Source organism: Ictidomys tridecemlineatus, chromosome 2, assembly GCF_052094955.1.
Source record: "Ictidomys tridecemlineatus isolate mIctTri1 chromosome 2, mIctTri1.hap1, whole genome shotgun sequence".
Taxonomy (NCBI): Eukaryota; Metazoa; Chordata; class Mammalia; order Rodentia; family Sciuridae; genus Ictidomys; species Ictidomys tridecemlineatus.
This window is the reverse complement of record NC_135478.1, coordinates 37663449-37684606: the sequence shown is the minus strand read 5'-3', so window position 1 is coordinate 37684606 and position 21158 is coordinate 37663449. Positions and strand designations below refer to the sequence as shown.

Here is a 21158-nt window from a genome sequence, read left to right as displayed (position 1 = left end):
AGCTTATTCAGAGTAACTGGAACATGGGAAGATTGTAATTCCTCAGGCAAAGCAATTTAGAGCTTGAGAGAAAATTGGAAATCATCCAAGCCAACCTCAGGAGACATTTCTATTTTGGGTAAAATGTTTAGCCGCAGTACTATTGAAGGGCTTCTTTGTTGTTGTTTTACTGTTATATATTTTTTAGCTTTTCTGGTATTTTTTTCTTTAAGAAATGTATTCCTGTATATTTTTTTTGGTCTAGATTTTACTAGAAATTTACACGTTTAATAAATGATTCTTTGGATTTCATTTCAAATTAGACAATTGCTTGTTTATTTTTCTCTCCATAACTATGTGGAAAAGGTCAAATTTAAACTGGTGATGTACAATAAAGTTCAATATGGGCTACCAAGTCAAAACAAAATAGAGTAGTTATGCTTCAGTTATGAACAAAAGCATATAAAATCAATGCGATTCTGTTGCATTCAAGAATAAATATCACTTATTTATTGTTATTTATGGCATTTGTAACCCTAGAACTTCTCTTTGTATATTTATTATATGCATATTATTCAAGTAAATAAGAACACAAGTTAATATTCATAAAAAGACAATAACTAAATTATTAAAATACAGTTATTATTTTACTTTATTTCCAAAAAATGGAAGGATTTTCTTATAACTTTGGTTTATGGAATTATGGTTGAATAAAGTTGCTTGTTATTTGACAGGCAATATAAAATATTTACTCATGCAGCCTGGGGATTAGCGTAGTGGTAGAGCACTTGCCTAGGATGTGCAAAGCCCAAGTTCAATCCCGAGCATTGAAAAAAACACGCAAAAACAAGTTTATATGTTAAAAACATTCCTTATTTAATAAACATCTATACTCCAGAGAGAGCTAACTCTACAAATGGAGAGATGATGATACATTTGTAAATATGAAAGCTAAGCTATTACTAGAACATTTTTTGAACATTAGCAACTACAACATATTTTTATTAGTGAATATTTTATGTTACATATTACATTTATGCTCTTTATGTAGATATTTTATTTATTCCTCACAATCACCATAGAAGATAGTTGTGATTTTGTGGATCTAATATTGATGAGACAGGGGATAGGAAATTAAATACTTAAGACCAGAGAGTTTGCAACCAAGACCTTCCTTTATTGGAATGTGAGTCCTCTTGTCTTCAAAGCTCCTACTCTTTAAACCAGCCTGTGCTCTCATCTCATTAAACAGCCTCTTTACTGATGAACTCATGTAATGGGGAAGCTGATCATAAATACACAGCACATTATTTTAAGAGTATTATTCTAGATTTCTTTTCAGAGCATATCTTTCTACCCATTTATGGTATTTCCCATTTATGCCTAAATAAAAGAATACCTTTGAAGGGTAAAAGAATAAATAAGTGCAAGATTCTGGGTTTTGAGTTTCAAAAAACGTAGCCTTGAAGTGGGTGGGGATGAGAAGCCATCAGGGAAGAACAGAGGCTAAGAATCTCTCTACAAGAATAAATGCAGATCCAGCATTCTGCAGATGATGCTGGTGCAGAGTTACGTTGAGTGGAGTTGAGAGGCCAGTGGTTTCCCAACCCACTCTTATGTCTTAGCCATTGGCTAATCTGGCCACTGATCCAGGTCATTGTGGAAGCTAGTGGGGGATGAACCTCCAGACAGCTGTGAATGACAAAGGAGGGAAGGTTCCCCCATTCCAGATGAGCACAGGAATGCAGCAATAAAAGTCAGTGTCCACAGAGGCTGGCCATTCAGAAAGAGAGGGATAGAGGAATCATCTATTGGGCTGATGACTCTGGAGCAAAGTGAAATGTCAGCTCAACAAGAACAATATAAAAGGTACGTGAGAGGATTAAGAAGCCTGAAGATGAATCATCTGGTCTACTTCATTTTTATTTATAGGATTTGACAAAACTTTTCAATATTGTTTTATTAAATAGAAATATAGAGTAATACTCATTTGATAAATAGCTTCAGTTAGAAAAATTTTGTTTCTTATTAACAAACCATGCTAAATTTATAAGCATTCCACAGATATTCCTCCACTAACACCATCAACTATTATAAACTATAAGAGTAAAAGAATGAGTTATATATACACATTCTGGAAAGCAGTTTAGAGGTTCCTCAAAAACTAGGAATGGAACCACCAAATGACCCAGCTATCACAAAGATCAAAAGTTGGTATATTACAGCGACACAGCCACATCAACGTGTATAGCAGCACAATTCAAAATAGCTAAATTATAGAATCAACCCAGATGCTTGTCAACAGATGAATGGATTAAGAAACTGTGGTGTATGTACACAATGGAGTTCTACTCAGCCATTAAAAAGAATGGCACCAGTGGTAAATGGATGAAAATGGAGAATATCATGTTGCGTGAAACTAGCCAAACACAGAAACTCAAGGTTGAATGTTTTCTCTCTTATATGGAAATAAAATAAAGGAAAGGGGAAGAGAATATAAAAAGCCAATCAAATTCAAATCAATAGATAGCAAAAGAAAAACTAGAGAAAGGAGACAACTAGACTAGAGGAAAGACAAGGGGGAGAGGACAGGAGGGAAAAGGGGAAGGTTAAAGGGAGAAATTATGAACTGAAATCGATTTCCATGCATGTACTAGTCTGTTGGGATGAATCTAACTACTATGTATAACCATAAAGCTCTAACAATGATAACATAAAGAATGGGTTAGTATAAAGTTTAAAGTATGTTTTGCTTTCTTTCTTTCCCCTTTGTCTTATGGCTGAAATAACTCAAATGGAGTTTCCCTGTTTTTATTATGCTATTATATTGCGTGCTCTCTCTCTCTCTCTCTCTCTGTCTCTCTCTCTCTGTCTCTCTCTCTCTCTCTCTCTCTCTCTATATATATATATATATATATATGCTAAATATTATAGAAATATCATTTAATTTTTTAGGGTGCTTGTTTAAATCATCTGTCTATACTTGCTAAATTAGAAACTTCATGAAGGCAAGAATTTTTGCTAGGACAATAACACGTTCTCTGTAATATGTGTTGAATGCATGAATTAATAAGCACATTACCCAAAGTGTTTTCTTTATGATCACACTTAAATCATGTGGATTCTGACATTCTGGCTTTCCTGATGACTGTCAACCTCTGTTTACTTCTGGGGAAGAAAAAAAAAACCTCCACAAAATAAATTGTCTGAATAACACACTAGATTGCAAAACAGACTGAAGTAATACACTTCAGTGATAATGTCATAAAAATAAAGCAAGGAAATCTGTAATCTCACATGTTTGGAATTTCTTCTAAATAATGAAGCATATTTGTAAAGTGTTTTGCTTTATTTTGTTTTTGCTGGAAACTATTTTGGTTTTCACTATTAATCAATGATATAGCACAGAAATAACAGGTAAGTTCTTTAAATGAGACAGCATTTTGGTAATAAAAAGCTACATACTGTTGTTAGTGATGGTAATACTGAACTAAAAGTTATAGTACTAACTATGGCTACTGACATTTTATAAACACTTACAATGAGAGACCAAATAATTTAAGGTGTATCGAAGGTGTTAAAATAAAAATTAAAAGAACTTTAAAAATAAACATCTGTTGATTTTGCCTGCCTAGACCCACACCATTCTCTCCTGGTAAGAGGACTTCAGTTTTCTTTAGAAAACCTCTTCTCTCCTGACACCGTGTGGGGTCAAAGCCAGTTCTAGGGGTAGGCATGTCACTCACACCTGGCTTTCCGCCCATGGGGATTGGCCCATGATCCAAATCAGTCCAGGTGAATGTAATTCTGAGGATTTTGCTGTAATAACCAAGAAAAAAACATTCCCCTTTGCTGCCACTGGAGTTGCATAAATTGGAATCCTAGAGTTCCTGGTGAGGACAGAGTCAATACAGAGGAAAGCTCTTGTGAGGAAAGGGGATTTGGCAACAGGATACTGATGGGACTGAATATTTACCACCGAAGGGGTCTAATTCTACATACCACATGAGCCCTATTACAAAAGATTCTAAAGAATATCTGTTCATTATATACACAATGCAGGAAACTAAGGCCGGAAGGCTCTAAGTAATGTGTGTAATAACAAAGAAATGTTAAACAGTGGATCTGGGACGTATGACCACAGAGATCTGGACATTAAATATGCCTGGGTTTAAAGTCATACTCTGCTCCTTTAGCCCAACCCCAACTTTTCAGTAAATGAGCAAATAAATCCCCCTTTTAAGTCAGTTTTGTATTTCTGACACATGCAACTATAAAAGTTGTAATAACAGTAATAAAACAAATAATACAAGTACTGAGGTATTCAAAGATAAAAGATTTACAAAAAGTGTAGACTCTGTATTTTTTAATAGTTTTTTTTAAAGTTGTATATAGACTCAATGCCTTTATTTGTTTTCATGTGGTGCTAGGATCAAACCCAGTGCCTCACACTTGCAAGGCCAGTGCTCTACCACTGAGCCACAACTCTAGCCCCAGACTCTGTATTTTAATTGAAGTAAAACATCTTCAAAATATTGTTTATCTGGAGAACATAATTTTATTCATAAGCCACGTTTTTCTATGGAATTTTTTTAAAAATGTATGCATAACTATTCATTAAAATGCTACAGTCCTGATGCTAGGATGCCTAATAAAATAAACTTAATTTTTAAAATTATATATTTTTACCAGTTTCCTTCCTAAGATAAGCTTAAATTGATGATAATAAAAATATACAACTGAAAGAAAACTAATAGTTGCATTAACTAATACAAATGTGCACAAATGCTTTTAATCAGAGTCTGGCATAAGATTTCTGAAAGGAATAGGATATGTTTACTCTCTTGTTGTGATATAACATGCAATTAAATACTAAGATTACCTACTAGTAAAGTACTTACCTATGATGTAAAACACATCCAGGAGGGGAAAAGGATCCTTCAAAGGGGTAAATTTAAACACTAAACTTATAAAATGATAGCAGGCAAGAAAATGTTTCCAGGTTCATAAAATCAATTTTCTTGATAGAGTTTCAAATAATTTGTAAATGCAAATAACAAGTCAAATTCTTCTTGTTATAAAAAACAAGACTTCAATCTGATGCTTTGGGATGCACTTTCAAAAGCTACTGCAGGCTGAAATGCCCTTTGTAAGTTTTAGAGAGTGGGTGAATTTTCCTGTTTGGCAAAGGACATTTTACTCCTGTCCCATACAAGAGCTTAGTTAATGTTTGCAACCCTTTACATTTCTGTAATTTTCATAAGGTATAATTTTCAGGCAACTATTTTCTTCACTGTGAAAGATTGAGGGCTACTCTAGAACCGTCTAACCATTTCCCCAGTCCTAAATTTGCCATATATTTCAGGGATATATGAGGTTTTTTGTTGTAATAACTTGGACAGAAATAATCTCTTCTGCTGGGCTCAATATTGGGGGAATGGAAACCTAGAGCTACTGGTAATATTGGCTTAAAAGCAGAAAAAGTAGACCGAGGGAATGGGGCTTTAGGAATAATGCTTCTGTGGCTGGTACTCAATAAATACTTCATTTCCATGATAATTGTTTTATGACTCTTTACTATAATAATGTAGTTGATGATTATGGTTTATTGTTAGTATCCAATACTAAGAGTTTCATGAATAGAATTCCAATTGGGTAATATTTGTACAACACCCCAAATGTAGAACCGTATAATTCAAGGAAACTACCAAATTAGTATTTGTGCTCTATAAACTTGTCTTTAGCCATGTGTGATGAATAGTCACATCCAACTAAGCACAAATTTACCAGGATTGAGAAAACAGAGTCTAGAAACAGTGAAAAGTCTTACACTCGAGTAGATTCCTCTTCAGCGAGTTGTGCGACTTCAACTGCATCATACCACCATTTCTAAACACTAACCTGTATTATTATAAGGACAGAATCACCTACTCAAGACCACCCAGCTTCCTGTACTGAAGTTATATAACATATTTTTAAAATAATTTCTTAGGAAACCCATGGAACTGCTGAAGTTTGACCACTATTTAAAGAGAATTTAAGTTTTTCAGAATCCTACTTGGTTTCACTTGTATAGATTACCCATCAAGAATCTCTCTCTCTCTCTCTCTCTCTCTCTCTGTGTGTGTGTGTGTGTGTGTGTATGTGTGTGTGTATATAAACAATAAAAACCAAGTACAATTTCAAGAGAGATGCCTTTGAAAGAATAGGTTTACTGGGTAAAACAGTAATAGGTTCTCTCTACTGGACAATTTTATAAGTAAAATCTACATTGGGGTAGTGAATATATATGGCTTTTCTGATCAGTCTGTCTCACTTTATTTATAGAGTTCACCATTATTATTTGTCTCCCTCCAAAGGCATGTCATAAATTGGAAATAACCATCAAGTTTTAGGAATTTATGGCTACTCCCCAACTTTTAGAAGTGTTAAATTTATTCCTAAAAGAAAATAGATAAAAGTTTTAACTCAAGAAAGGAGATGATAAGCTGTAGAGAACCCCAACCTACTTGCTACTCTCTACTCTTTGGTTTTACTAAGATAGTTAGAAATGCAATGCAAAAATCTCAGGCCCTGTCCGTACATGTCTAAATCAGAAACTGCATTCTAAATCCCCAGGTGACGTGTATGCATGTCAAGGTGAGAGGCAGACCCTGACCTATTTCTTTGACAATATGCTAAATTCTAAAAGTCTATCTCTATGTATGTTCATTTCTCAACCTTAATTTTTCTTCTAGCTGATTGTAGCATTTGATAAAGGCTTGATACAACTATATCTAACACTTTTTTGAGAGTTAAGTAGACACAGTAAATATATTACTTAAAATCTTATTTAATCTTAAAGTTATTGCTGATGGTATTTATTACTAGGGCAGTAATTCTTAAACTTGAACACACAATAGAATTACTGTTAAGATACAGATTGCTTAGCATATATCCAGAGTTTTTGATTTGATTAATTTGGGGTTGGCCCCATGTACTACTGATCAGAATCACCAATATTGAAATCCCCAATACAAGTGGCTGTCAATTCCACTATGAGAGTCCTCATCTCTGCATCTGGTTAGTTATAGGGATTTTATTACTGAATTTCTGACACTAAAACTAAAGCTGAAACCAGGATATCTGCTGGCTAACCTGATCTTAAAACCTACTTTAAATTGATTGTTGATGATGCTACAAACCACTCTTAGTTGATGCTATATCACTGAACAAAACCCAGGTGAGAAGGTATAGCTTTCTTGTCTCCAATCATGTCAAGAACCAGACCAGAACAGAGGCTTCTCAACTACATAGGGCTTTAACACGTAGGGAACCAGGGCAATATTTGTACTCTCCTTTCCACAAAAAGGAAACTAAGGAAAGCTAGCAGGTGCATCCCAAACTTTCTTCATCTGATCACTTTATTTTGCACAAACTTTCTAGACAAAGTAAAATTGTCTTGGAGTCTAAATTAGGTCTAAGCCAAAAAGTTCCTTTATGACTTGATGTTTGGGGGAAACATTTTGGCATTTCTCACAGTACTGGGACTTAATGTCTCACTTCCAACCTTCTCCTTCACCTGCCTCCCTTCTTTCAAGTTTTTACACTTCCCCAAAATCACATAGAAAAAGCAAATTTCTGGTACACTCATAATAGTAAGCAACTCAGGAATCCTTCAAATTATTTCATCCTCCTTGAATTTTAAAAATTCTTTAACTGTTGATTCCTAACAAAGCTATTTCTCCATAGGAAAAAATTTTCATCTCCCATTGACATAAAAGAAGTATGGTTTCTTTGGTTTACGAAATTTGATAATAACTGAATCTCAAAAACTTGATATTAATTGAAAACTCATGATAAACGACTCCCCAAAAATGACAGTACATAAGATGTGGTGGTAAGGTTTTTTCTTACTTTTCTTTTTTTTCTTTCTTTTTTGTTCTTTTTTTTTTTATTTTGGTAGCAGAGATTGAACCCAAGAGCAACTAACCACTGAGTCACTTTTAAAATTTTCTTTCTTTATTTGAGACAGGGCCTCACTAAGTTGCTTAGGACCTCATTAAGTTGTTAAGGACCTTGCCAAGTTGCTGAGGCTGGGTGGTAAGTTTTTATATTAAGTCAGTCAAAGTAGTCATTAAACAGGGTAATGTAGAAAAAGCATCATCAAAAAGTTGATCTCTTTTTGTAATGATAATGACATTATTAATATTTTTATTAAAAAAATTTCAGAACCAGGAACATGAAATGTGAGGTCTCACTTATTTTTACCCATTTCAGAAATAAAAATTAAAATAATTTTCAATACTTATGCTAGTGGGAGTATTTTATGTTACTAAGATTCTTCTGGAACCCAAGAGTTGTCTTAAGGAAATTATATTTAAGAAGGCAAGGGAAATATTTTATGAGAATGGGAATAAAAATGTGACACCATGAATTACAAGCACTGAGACAAATGCATTAATATAGGTAAATTAAATTTTTGTTTAGTAAATAAAATGAGTGACAAGATTATAATCACAATTTACTATGTATTGAACACCTATAAAATGGGTCAGGTTTTTCTGGCATTCTTGTAATTTACTGCTCCAAATTTAGGAACTCCAGACTAGATAATTGAAATAATGAATAATTATTTTGTCACAATTTGATAAAACTGATTTTTTTGCATTGGAAGAATTACATGTTAAAATCAGAATATCTGAGTCTAATATTCAAGTCTCTTCAAATTTAAAATATTCAAATCTCCTTATTTGATATTTTGATAGAAAACAATAATTAATAGCAGTTCTTCAATTTCGTTCAAGTAAAATACACTTAGTTGCTAATATTTTTCATTTAGCATCTCTCTTACATCCAGTAATAAGTAAATTAGAAGGAAAGATAGGAAAGCTCAAACGCTGTATTGAGATACCTCAGCATAAAAATCAATTAATCCCATATGGCAGATGAATGATATGAAAATTTAAAAATTATTGAAAACAAACCCTGCCCTAGCAACAATCCCAGATACCAAGATATCCAAACAGGTATCAACTTCAGCATATATGTGAGTGGATAGGAACTGAGCAAAAGACTGGGAAGAATACAGGCAATGATGTACTCTTTGATATTTGCACAATGAGCATTGGATGAGGTTAAAAATATAAATGTACCTCTGCAAAACAATTCATTACCATATGAAGACATCTTCAACAGGTAGAAATGTCAAAGAAACAAGAAAATCACAATGAAGAAATCAGCCTGGGATAAACTACTCTTCAACTTAGACACTCTTTTATAAAAAAGTTCCAACACTTGATGTTCAGAATGTCAAGCAAAGCCAGATGTGATAATGGATATAACCTGCCTGTCTCTGCACAGATAGATCATCTGCTCCTGAGATTGCCCATAATGCTCAGATCTTGTTCACAATCACCAGACTGAGATCTAGAGGGCAGCTACTTGGCTTCATGACTAGTGGATCAATAAAAGTCCCTAAAACATAGCTGAAAATATAACAAGAAGAAAACATTTTGATTAGTCTCATGGGCTGGTAATTAGTCTTTCCCCAGTACCTATCAGAACAAGATGGCTGAGGTATGTAAACTGAGTTATGGCCCTCTCATTCCTCCTCCTTGTCCTTTACCCCTAATTGATTTTCTGTTTCTCCTAACTAAACATCACTACAGAATCCCATTTTAAAAAGGAACATGTGGAATGTATATCCAGGGAATTCAAACTCTTAAAAATATGCCAGGACAATTCTGAATTAGACAACTAAACAAATGTCTCGATCTAATTTTGCTTTTCCTATTTCACTGAAAGAATTTCTCAATGGTAAACTGTCATGTAACAGTTTCGAGAGTGCTAGCTAATAGAGGCCATCATCTTTCTTGATCTGTTTGGAAAAAAAAATCTGCAGCACCTATTTGTCAACCCCTTCTCTCTCTCTCTTTTTTTTTTTTTTTTTTTTGCTTTTGTTTTTGGCTTCTGAACCCTGGAGTGAGGCAAGGTGTTCTCCAAGCCTGAGAACTGAAGCAACATCATGAGCCTCAATGTGGACTCTAGAGCCAACTGGTCAGGCCTCAGGATCTGGCTCTACCTCTCCCTCCCTAGGGAACCTACAATAGATTACTTTACCTCTATCTGAATTTACTGGTCTACAGAATAGATGTTAAAAATCATACCTATTTTCTAAAATTATACCTATTTTAAAAACACAATTACATAAAATTAGATTACACAGTAAATGCACCACAAACATTACTTATTTATATTTCTGACACCTTCACTATTTCCTTAGGAGATCCTTTCTCTTATTCCTGAGACAAGAATTAAAATTTAAGGACCTCTCCCATTTTCTTTATCCTTTGGACTATTTTATAATTTCCTCAGTTGTCCATCTTCTGCCAGAGGACAAAACCCGGGCCACAATTTCTATTGCAAACAGTAAGTACTGATTTTGCATTAAGTAAAGTAAATATTCTTATATTAATTTTCTTTTTATTCTCCATTTGAAGCTATAGCCTTTTAATCTCTTACTCATTGATCAGTTCACACATTCTCTGTGTTTCAATACTTCTATTGAGTTACTGAAATAAAATTTTCAAATAAAATCATGTTTTCTCTCAGCTAGATTATGGAACTTAAATTTACATACATGCATTCTCTTCTCAGGACCAGTAAATTTATTTTTAATTTTTTAAAAATTTACTTATTTATTCTAATTAAGTATATTCAACAGCAGAATGTATTTTGATTCATTGTACACAACTGTAGTACAACTTTTCATTTCTCTGGTTGTACACGATGTAGCTTCACACCATACGTGCAATCATACATGTTCTAGGATAATGATGTCCATCTCATCCCACCATCTTTCCTGCCCCATGACCCCCTCCCCTTTGGCCAATCACAGTTCTTCCTTTTTTTCCATGCCACCACTCTCCATCATGGAACAGCGTCCACTTATCAGAGAAAACATTCAAGGGCCAGCAAATTTTAAATAAGTAGTATACTTTTACTCACTTATGACTTTGATTTTAACACTTCCCCTGACATAAGTATGTAGTGCATATGCAGTCTACGCTTGTCTGTCTGCTATGTGGAGAACATCAACCTCAGCTGGGTAGAACACTGGTGCCCATGTCAGTGCCCTAAGAAGGACTTGCAAATCCTACAGAAACAGTCAGCAGGCAAAGGCACACTGCTTAAGGTTCCATAGATGAGACAGAAGACATAAACACAGCATCATAAAGACAAAATATAAACATTGATGATGGGCCTGTTTCCTCTATTCTGTTTTATCCTTGACCCCAGCAAGACATGATCTTTCTGAACCTTCTGGCTCACAACCCCCAGATTCATCAGCTCTTGACTTTCCCCCGTTTAGGCTGGGCAGATAGCTTTGTCCCAGGTTCTAACTGCAAAGCAGCATAAGTTATATTCACCTCAATCTTTCTCAAACAATGAACACCACTGTTAAGGCTACTTCAGAGTAATCTCAGAGATTTTTCTCAAGTTTTGTTGGAACTCTAAGTTATAAGGTCCTTTTATCTCATCTCTATGGTGTCTTTATTTGTGTGTACATTCAGAGTTTCACCTCATTTCCTTCTCATTTCCATTATGCCTTCCAGAAATTTGTCATGAAATTTTACTTTTCCCAAGTAGACAGTGCTGCTGTCAATTTATTTGCTTTTATTCACAAATTTCTTGTCATACTACAGCAACTTTGAAAGCAGAGAGAATGAATGTATGTGTTTGGGTTGCTATTTTCAAAAAATTACCATCAGATCTCTCTTTTGAAGACTTAATTAAAACATGTATGTGTATGTGTGTGTGTGTGTGTGTGTGTGTGTGTATGTGTGTATGTAGTGAATTGAATCTGTAGTGTCATCGTAAAAACACACACACCAGTGCTTAGCATTTTTGAGAAACATAAAAAAAGATGATGACTAAGAGGAAGCATGATATGATGGTATGGAGTAAAGGAAACTGGAAGCTTGTTTAAACTGGCATGGGCTCCAAATGGAAAATAACTTTTTCAGGGCATAAATCACGAAAGGGATATTCAATGCATGAAAGAATCCCACCTGTATCACGACTAGTTCTGCTATCTATAGAAAATTACTTTTAGATGAAATGTACAGAGAGAATCAATGTGCGAAAGCTTATACTTTCAAACACAAAATAATGGAAAATGGATTATTATCCTAAGAGTCGTGGTAGAGAAACACTAGGATTGAAGATGTTGCCATAGGATGCTGTCAGTGCTTGGAAGAGGACAATGGTGAAGAAGTAAGTGCTACATAGATTTCAAGTTCAGACACACAGGAAACCTCATCTCATACTCTGTTTATTCCATTACTCTATTAAGCTCCTAATTCCTACAGTTCTTCAAACTTCCTTAAAACGCATACACTTCCACACATACACACGGAAACACAAATGAAAATCTTTGCTATCCCAAATAAATTCAATCCTCAAGCTAAATGGCATGCATTTATCCCATTGTTTTTCTCTCAAACTTTCCCTTAATATCTAACTCTACATGAACAATGGTCATGAAGATCCAGAGTACACCTCATCCAGTAGCCAACTGGATGGTCACCAGCCAGATGTCGATCTGAATTATCAGCTTCTGACTTCAAAACCACTGTTCTAGTAAAATGGATTTTTCAGGGACACAGATAGGACAGATAAACAGTACTCTGTGTTCGAAATTCAACAATTTCAATGAAATTTGTACTAAGCTCAGGTGAACCAAGCCGCCATTGACTGGACCTCCATCCTCATGAAACAATCATTATGTTTTATCTTCAAGGAGAAAAAAAATAGTAACCAAACCCCAAACTTAGCCAGAAATTTGAACACAATGAAAATGGCATCCATCATTTTCTTCTACATCTTTATTCTTCAATGATAAAAATGTAGTTCATCCAATGAAAACACAAGGTCTTATTACATAATTTTGGGTAATTTAAATACCAGTGTTTTTCAGCGCCTCTCCTTGACTGAACCTTCCAGAGGATATAAATGGTAAAAGGAAGTATGAGCAAATCGTATTCCCTATTATCACACTGCAATACATCAAATACTAATATGGATGAGGGTCCATTAAGAAATCAGGTGTCATTACTGAATAAAATTGCCCCAAAAGAGATCTCTATGAATCTACAACTGTTCTGAAAAGTTCTAATTTGACTACTGACATTCTATAAAAGAACAAACAGCCCTTGAAGGTAAAAAGTTGAGATAAATTTGAATATAAATGATGAATTTATGCTACAAAATTGAAGCCTAAAATAGTCGAAAAGTCCATGAAGCTATTTTGTTTTCATTAACTACCCCTGTTGCTAAAGGAAGGAAACCATATAAATTGAAAAATCTCCTGACACTTTAAACATCAACAGGGGCAATCAATAGAAAGATTAAAAAAAAAAAAAGAAGAGAGATCAGCGAGAACTAGAAACTAAAATTTTATTTAGCTTTTCTGCTAAATGAAAGAAAATTTAATGTTCAGAGGTAGATAAAGGTGGCAGCAGTCTGGATTGATGTGCTACAAAACAATGAGTATCGAAAAGGCTCTAGAATACTGGAAGATAAAATTGAATTATTTGGTAGCAGTGTCAGCCCAATAAAAATAGAAAACTAGGCTTAATAAAACAACTCAAATATGACAAAGATTGCGGGAATAAAATAAAACTGTCACTAGAGGTCAACTTGTTACTCATTTCTTCAACAAGCATTAGCAACAGCTTAACCATAGTGGGCACATAAGGCTGAGTTAAATTAGTTGGTCACAGAGGTTGTCAACTTCCTGAACGTTGTATCCTTTGTGTTACATACTACAACATGTTATTATTAAACAAGAATAATTTTGTTCTAAATTTTCAAATTTCTGTTTTTTGATAAAATTCCTTATGATACTGTAATACTTGATTTTTTGCTTCATTGTAAAGTTTTTCCATTATAGAATGTCATTGTTAAAAAATAAAATTTTTAAAATGTGAGTAAAATGTTGACATTTAGCCAGAAATCCCAACTCCACTATTAACTTTCTATGATAATCATAAAATATGAATCATAAAGGGTATTCATCTGTAAACAATATTGTATCATAATGCATGTAAAACTGTACACATGCTATTGCATACTCATTTGTATTTGCACAGTTCGTAAACTGTGACAAAAAGTTTCCAAGTAGTTAACCTTTTAGGATTCTTGGTAATTTTCAGTTCAATTCTGGACATTTATGTGATGCCTAGGTTTGGCTATATTATTTTTATTATCAGGAAAAAACAATCATCATGTGTGAAACTCATCAGCATCAAAAATATAAAATCAAAAGCCTTTTTCCAAAGAAACTTAACAAGCCATCTGTATTGTCATTTCTTAGAGCTATAGTTTCCATGAGAGGAAGAAACATGAATCTCTAGAATATCATAAAGTTCCCCTGTTTAAATGTCTTTCAATGACAGCATTCCCTTTTGTCACTTTATCTCACTCCACTTTGGAAAAGTGTGCCCACATAAAAAGGTGTACATAGGAAAAGAGAGAATATACAGCAATGATTAATTGCAAAAGACCTATTTATACAAAATATTTTAGCAGTAGATTTGCCGATGAAACTTTAAAGGAAACATCAGCTTTGTTGTAATAATGGAAGTTAAATGATTTTTTTAAAAATAAAAAACTCATAAAAAGTTTGAATTTATAAACATAAAATAACAAAAGAAAATACCCAGATATACGGTATAATTCTGTTGAAAACGAAATATAAGTCCACCAGGGAAGCTATAATGTAGACTTGGGTAATTTGAGGGAACAAGAAGCACACTGGCACCTCTCTTACTCTCTTGGATCTTGGGTTATATAATTTGTAAAACAGAAGTTGTAACTCCTATTTTGCACAATCATTGGTTAGGATTCAATAGATGATGCATATAAGGTACTCAGAACAATGGATACTAGTTCCATTTTCATTCCTTTTGCATTTTTGTTGGTAACTCATAAATCACAAGCATCAGACAGAAAATAAGTACAGAGGATCAGTATTCAATTTTGTTGCTTTTGTACCATGAAACATATTGTGGCTGTTACTTATTAGGATTCAAAATGCATTTGGTGGTGTCTTAGGTGGACTTCTGACAAAAAGAGGCTGGGATGATTCTGTCTGCAATGGGAGGAATGTAGAACATCATCTGTAAGGCTGGAGGAAAGCAGGACTGAGTAGGGGGCAGGGCTGAACCCTGAAGGAACTGCAACAAAGGCCTCAGCCAATCAGATACAAGAGTGGCCAGAGATGCCCACCCACTTTTGAAGGGAGGGGCTAGGCTTTCATACTCCAGCATGGACCGGTTGCTGGATACAGGCTGCTCTAAGAGAGGGTATGGCTTAGAAGAAGGAATGCGAAAGGTAGCAGAATACAACAGTTACTAATAGGGCATTATGCAAAATTGTGGATGTGTAACCGACGTGATTCTGCAATCTGCATTTGGGGTAAAAACTGGGAGTTCATAACCCACTTGAATCTAATGTATGAAATATGATATGTCAAGAGCTTTGTAATGTTGTGAATAACCAATTAAAAAAGAAATAGGAAAAGCAATCATAAAAAAAAAAAAGAAGGAATGCACATCAGCTGAGGTTAATGCTTGAGGGGGGGGGGCGGCGGAGTCCTGTACCAATTTCCCCACTCAATAGGAGGGAGGCTGGGGTCTCAGAAGACAGACAGAGATGAACATGTGCTCCACCTAACTTTATTTTAGCAACTAGTGCATCAGTGCCAGAAAGTGAAGCCTTACATTGTGAGAACAACAGCTCCCTAATTAATCTGTACAGATCAGATAGTGCTTCTACTGTGATCTCCGGAAGATTGCTTTCTATAATAGATGAGATGATATATGAAATGCCATATTTTTTCAGAAATACAGAAACCATATTTTAGACATGACAGTGCCCTCTAATTCTTGTTTGTTTTTTTTTGTACTGTGTATTAAGGTATGCCTATAATTACAGAACATTCTATAATAATTTAAGATACAAATCATATATTTTTTCCCACTTATACATTCCTGAGTGCTTAAGAAACTGGCTAAACTTTGGCATTGTGATTTCATCTCAGTTTCCATCATACATTGCAGTTCTTTTCTTAGAAGATCCTGGCACCGAATGTCACTGACACTTGAGTTATTGTGAACTCTTGGCAATGCTCTCCTCAACATCAACCTCATCTCATGACCCAGGGTCCCTGAAAATTTAAAATTAGCTACTAAAATTACCATGGCATTTTCTGTCTACTTCAAGTATTGTAGCTCCTTGTAGATTCCTGCACAGAGACTGCAAACACCAGACAAAATGTCCTTGACATAGCAAATTAAGATCAAGTTCACCATACCTACTCAGATTCTGTGACTGACACTGTTGGCTTCAGAATCTCTAATTTTTCATTTATCCTAAAGACTTGGCCCCGATTCTGTCATTTCTGGCTCTCTCAGACCCACGTCTACCCTTTATAATTTCAGGCCAAATAATTATAACTTAACCCAAGGACTCCCATTAATCACAGTTATTTTTAGTGATCTATTTAACAACATATTTAATATATGTTAATTTAACATGTTTTAATGTATTTAAAAGTGCTTGGAAAAATAACAAATAGAAAATGTAGTGACAAATATTTTATTGAGTACAATCAAAAACATTTTGGGGAATATAATTTTAATTTTTCATTTATCCTAAAGACTTGGCCCTGATTCTCCTTTATTCTCTCCTAAAACAATTTCTCTTTGGACAAAGACACAGTTTCCACAGAATATTAATTTTGGGATACTGTAAAAGTATAGATACTGAAATGAATAAGATAAGGGTTTGATTGACAGTTTGAACACTTAATAGCTTTGTGACCTTAAGAACATTATTCAATCAGTGTTAGCCTTGATTCCCACATCTATAAAAGGAATATAATGACCATATCTTTCTGTAAGAAAAAATTGAATATGAAAATGTACATATAACCTTTAGTTCAATGCTAGCCCATAATAAAGACATTGACATGATTAGTTTAAAATATCTAATTTGAAGAAATTCATTCCTAGTATTGCAGTTTGACAATTGTTGGCCACTGTAAGTTTTCCTTGGAACTAGCTCTGGTTTGAGTTTCTAAACCAGGCATATCTTTGTTCTAGCTTCATTCTACAATAGCATGTTACTTCTCCGAAGGATGTTTGTGACAATCAAGACAGGTGAATTAAAATGCCAAAGCTCACACCATCAGCACCACCAACCCAAACTTCAACACACACAAAAAAAACCTTGAATCATGTGATTTAAGGTGGTTTCACCAAGAAGTTAATAATAAGCAAAATATTTTTCTTAGGAAGCTCAAAGTAGAGATTGTGAAATACTGATTTTTAATCATGACTTAAGTACATTTGTTTTCAAGGTTCATATCACAGTTGAAAAATTTAATAGTTCTCAACTACTTTCTGGTGACAATTTTGTGCTTACATATCTTTGACAAATAACATCCATGATGAATTGAATGCCATACATTTCAAATCCTTTGCATTATTCTTGCTCATTCACACACACAAATACAAACACACACAAACACACACAAACACACACACATGCACGTGCACGTACAGTGCAGTGCAAGGTAGAAAGAATTTCAATTTAAAAAATATTCTGTTTTTCTTATGTTGATAGTCTTAAAACAAATTACAAAGTTACATATCTTCATAATGTCAAAAATCAGAATAGATTGAAATTTGGCTTCATTTCAAAAAGCCAGCAAAATTTAGTTTAAATGTTATACTTACCCAGACATGAAACATATGACCAGATTATAATACTGCAACCCTTTATGTTTGCTATGCATTTAGCTTTCCAAAGTCCCCTCCGACAAGTCCATCCACCTCTCCCCACCTCTCTGAATTTCCTAATAAGCTTCCATTTGTTCCCAAAAGAGTTTTGTGCTATTTTTAAAACCTCCTTTCTCCTAAGGAACACCTACTTTACTCTAAAGTGATCAAACAAACCATGAATTTTTACAAGCAAAGACAAACAATTTGTCCCATGCTAACACACCACAGTTTCTTAAACACCTATTTGAAAAGAGATATTTTACTTCAAATCAATTGCAATCTTAACAACTGAATTCCTCATTCCCACAAAACAACAACAACAACAACAACAAACACCAAAAACCTAGATACACCATGAAAGGTATCTATTTCCAAATCTAACAGGTGAACATCAAGAAACTATAAAATCAACTTTATAAAGTTATCAAAAATTTCCTGGTGGTTGCAACCCTAATACAGTTACCTATACACAGCAGACAACTCTTCTCCTCTCCCAAAGAGAAATGACATATGTTTACATGTTGTGCTGATAAAGCTTTTATATAATGTTCCTTTCTGGTATTAAAAAAATACAAAAGAAATGAAACTATTCTTTTATCTTCACATCGTTTATCACACAAAAAACTTAAGTTGGTGATGTAAAATCGAGAATGTATCTTTAGAAAATCTTACCATTGTCGTTTTTCAGCATCCCATTGCTGAGTTGCTTCAATCTCTTCTGATGTGATTTGCCATTGTAGTGGATTTGTGCTTGAGCGGCGGAATTCAGCTGAATGTTACACACATTGCACAAAGTGAAGTTGGTATGTTTCTTTTCTCTTTCTGATTTTTCTTCAAAGTCATCAGGTATGAACTCAGTCTCACTTTCCCCATCTTGTGCACATGTGAAATCTGGAAGTGGCGAGACAGTAATAATAAGCAAGCAGAAAAAAAAGATGTCTGTATTCCTTCGTATTTATTAAGTCAAGTAGCAAATCAGTATCACTCTAGAGATTCAAGAATTTAAAATTTCCACTTCCTCCCATTTTAATTGGTTGCATTAAAAAAAAAATCCAAAAAGCAGATTGTTTTCTTCATAGAATACAAGAGGTAACGTTCCTTATTTTTTTCTACACTGAATACTAGACTGTCTAGGTATCTAGTACCCATTATCTCATTTAATCATTGTAAAAATGGAAGAGGCTCCCTAGTTTTCTCTATTTCATAGTTGAGGAAACTAAGTTATCGAGAAGTTAAGTAGTTTTTCTAAGATCACATAGTTAGTAAGTTGTATAGTTAGAATAAGCATGCAATTCAATCTCTAAATCCCCAGTTCTCAACCATTACATTCTCCTGCATATATTAATGCATTAGATATTTTCCTTTTGATTGAACTGAATAAAATTCCCTGATTTTCAAATACCTCACCAGTTAAATAAAGTAACTTACCTCCGTCTGGATACTTTCTACATTGAAACACAAAAGATCCCCTGAAAACCAGACAGCCTCAAAATCAGGGTGCAAAACAGAGTGACTGATCTATTAGTTGCACTAAAAAATATGATTAGTGGATAAACAGATGCTTTGTATACCCAAACCAAAGATAAATAGGAAATTCACAATTTCAGAATCTCTGGTCTTAAGATGTCAATAAAGAACTACTGAAAGGCATATTTATTATTAATTTTAAAATCAATTATAATAATAGCTCTTTTCCAAAAATTTTCTGTGCTTCCCCTTAATAGGCCTCTGCAGAGCTCTTTTGGTCTAGATATGATTTCTGCATTCCAATTCTGTAAATTTCCAGGAGTAATCTTATTTTGGAAATACTGGCAGTGGAAAGCTGTCATTAACTTAATGTTTACTTATTAATTGCCTATAATGAGGCAACACTCTCCCAAGACCCAGAGATAAACTGACAAGCATAAGAAATATAGTCCTGGTTATCATGCAAACTTACTGATAAGGATGGGAAAGGTAAGGACTCTAGTATCAGATAAATGAGATAACACAGGCCAGAATAATTCACTAGTTGGCCAGTAAGATTTTGAAGAAAATCCAACTAGTAAATTACTGTAAAACACTCAATACGTAAATCTATTTAAATATACTGAAGGTATTCTCCAAGTTCCAAAAGGAGTAGAAAAATTTTAAGTATTTCATTCAGGAATTTTATAGACAAATTTATTTAAACTAGGCTGTTCTTTTTTTAAAAAGAATTTTTATTTTTGTTACTTAAATAGCCCTATTAAAATACAATGTACAATTTAACGGGTCATACTAAAAAGAAAATCCATATGCTTTACAAAATGATTATGACTTCAGTTAAAGGAAAACATATATTGGCTTTTTGTATAAATAAAACAATTTAAGTATCTACTCAAGATTATGTTAAGAATATTTCAAAGGTTTTTTGAGACAATTTACACTTTTAAATTCTTCTAACATCATTCAGTAGTGAAAAAATTACTCAAATGATGATGTACCTAATCACTGCCATTACATCATTAAAAGAAGACTGGGAAAAAAATTTTAACATTGGAAAATCTTTTGTGTGTAATAAAAATATAAAATGCAAATTTACATATGCATATGACTACATAAAACAGACATAGTTAAAATAGTAGGGCACAATTTGATTCTCAATCGTGAGACTAGAGTTGGGTTTTTTCCTTTAGTATTTTTGTATTTCTAAAATTTCACATGATGATGGTTAACTATAATTATCATGAAAAAAATAAATGTATTTCAAAGAAATAAGCAAAACATAAAATGCTGCTATCCTTTGGAATGAACAAGTTAGGTGTGTCAGAACTAGGCCATGCTACAAATAAAGTCACAGGAGCGGAGCCCTTGTGACACATCATTTTGCTAAACATATTGTGTATGTTTGGAAGGAAACATTTTCTTCCTTGATTCCACATTTCTCCCTTGACTCACAAGAAAGAATGTCTGCCAACCATTTAGCAGGGGGAAACATCACAGAAAAAAAATTTCCTTTCAAGGCTATGAGATTTATTTGCTTATCAAGAGAGTTTTTCAATACACAGGAGAAAGTAAAGACTATGTCACCCGATAGTGTCAACAATTAGTTTTGTTCTGGGGGGGCGGGAGGCAAGATAGAAAGTAAGATATGTTACCTGTGTGATATAGACACTACAGGGAGAAGGAAATGTAAAATAAATAAATTCGTGGTACTGGGTATGACATCATAAAACATGTATAGATTTTGCCCAAAAATATCTCAAAAGGTGCACTGATATTAGAGACAGTATGCATATGTGAGTTTTCTTCTCAGTTTATGTCATGTTGAAATTATAGAATTTAAGTTTGGCTCATCTGTATTCCCTGGAAAAAAATCTTCAGTGG

At 33.9% G+C, this 21158-nt stretch overlaps 1 protein-coding gene across 1 annotated transcript in view; it reads right to left on the bottom strand.

Annotated features, from left to right (window-relative positions):
• Window positions 1-21158, bottom strand: part of Znf385d (zinc finger protein 385D) — an 826924-nt gene that overhangs the window by 605431 nt on the left and 200335 nt on the right. The window contains exon 2 of the mRNA XM_021731551.3: window positions 18483-18701. Within this exon, the coding sequence (XP_021587226.1) occupies window positions 18483-18701 (219 nt within the window). The remainder of the gene's footprint in view (window positions 1-18482; window positions 18702-21158) is intronic.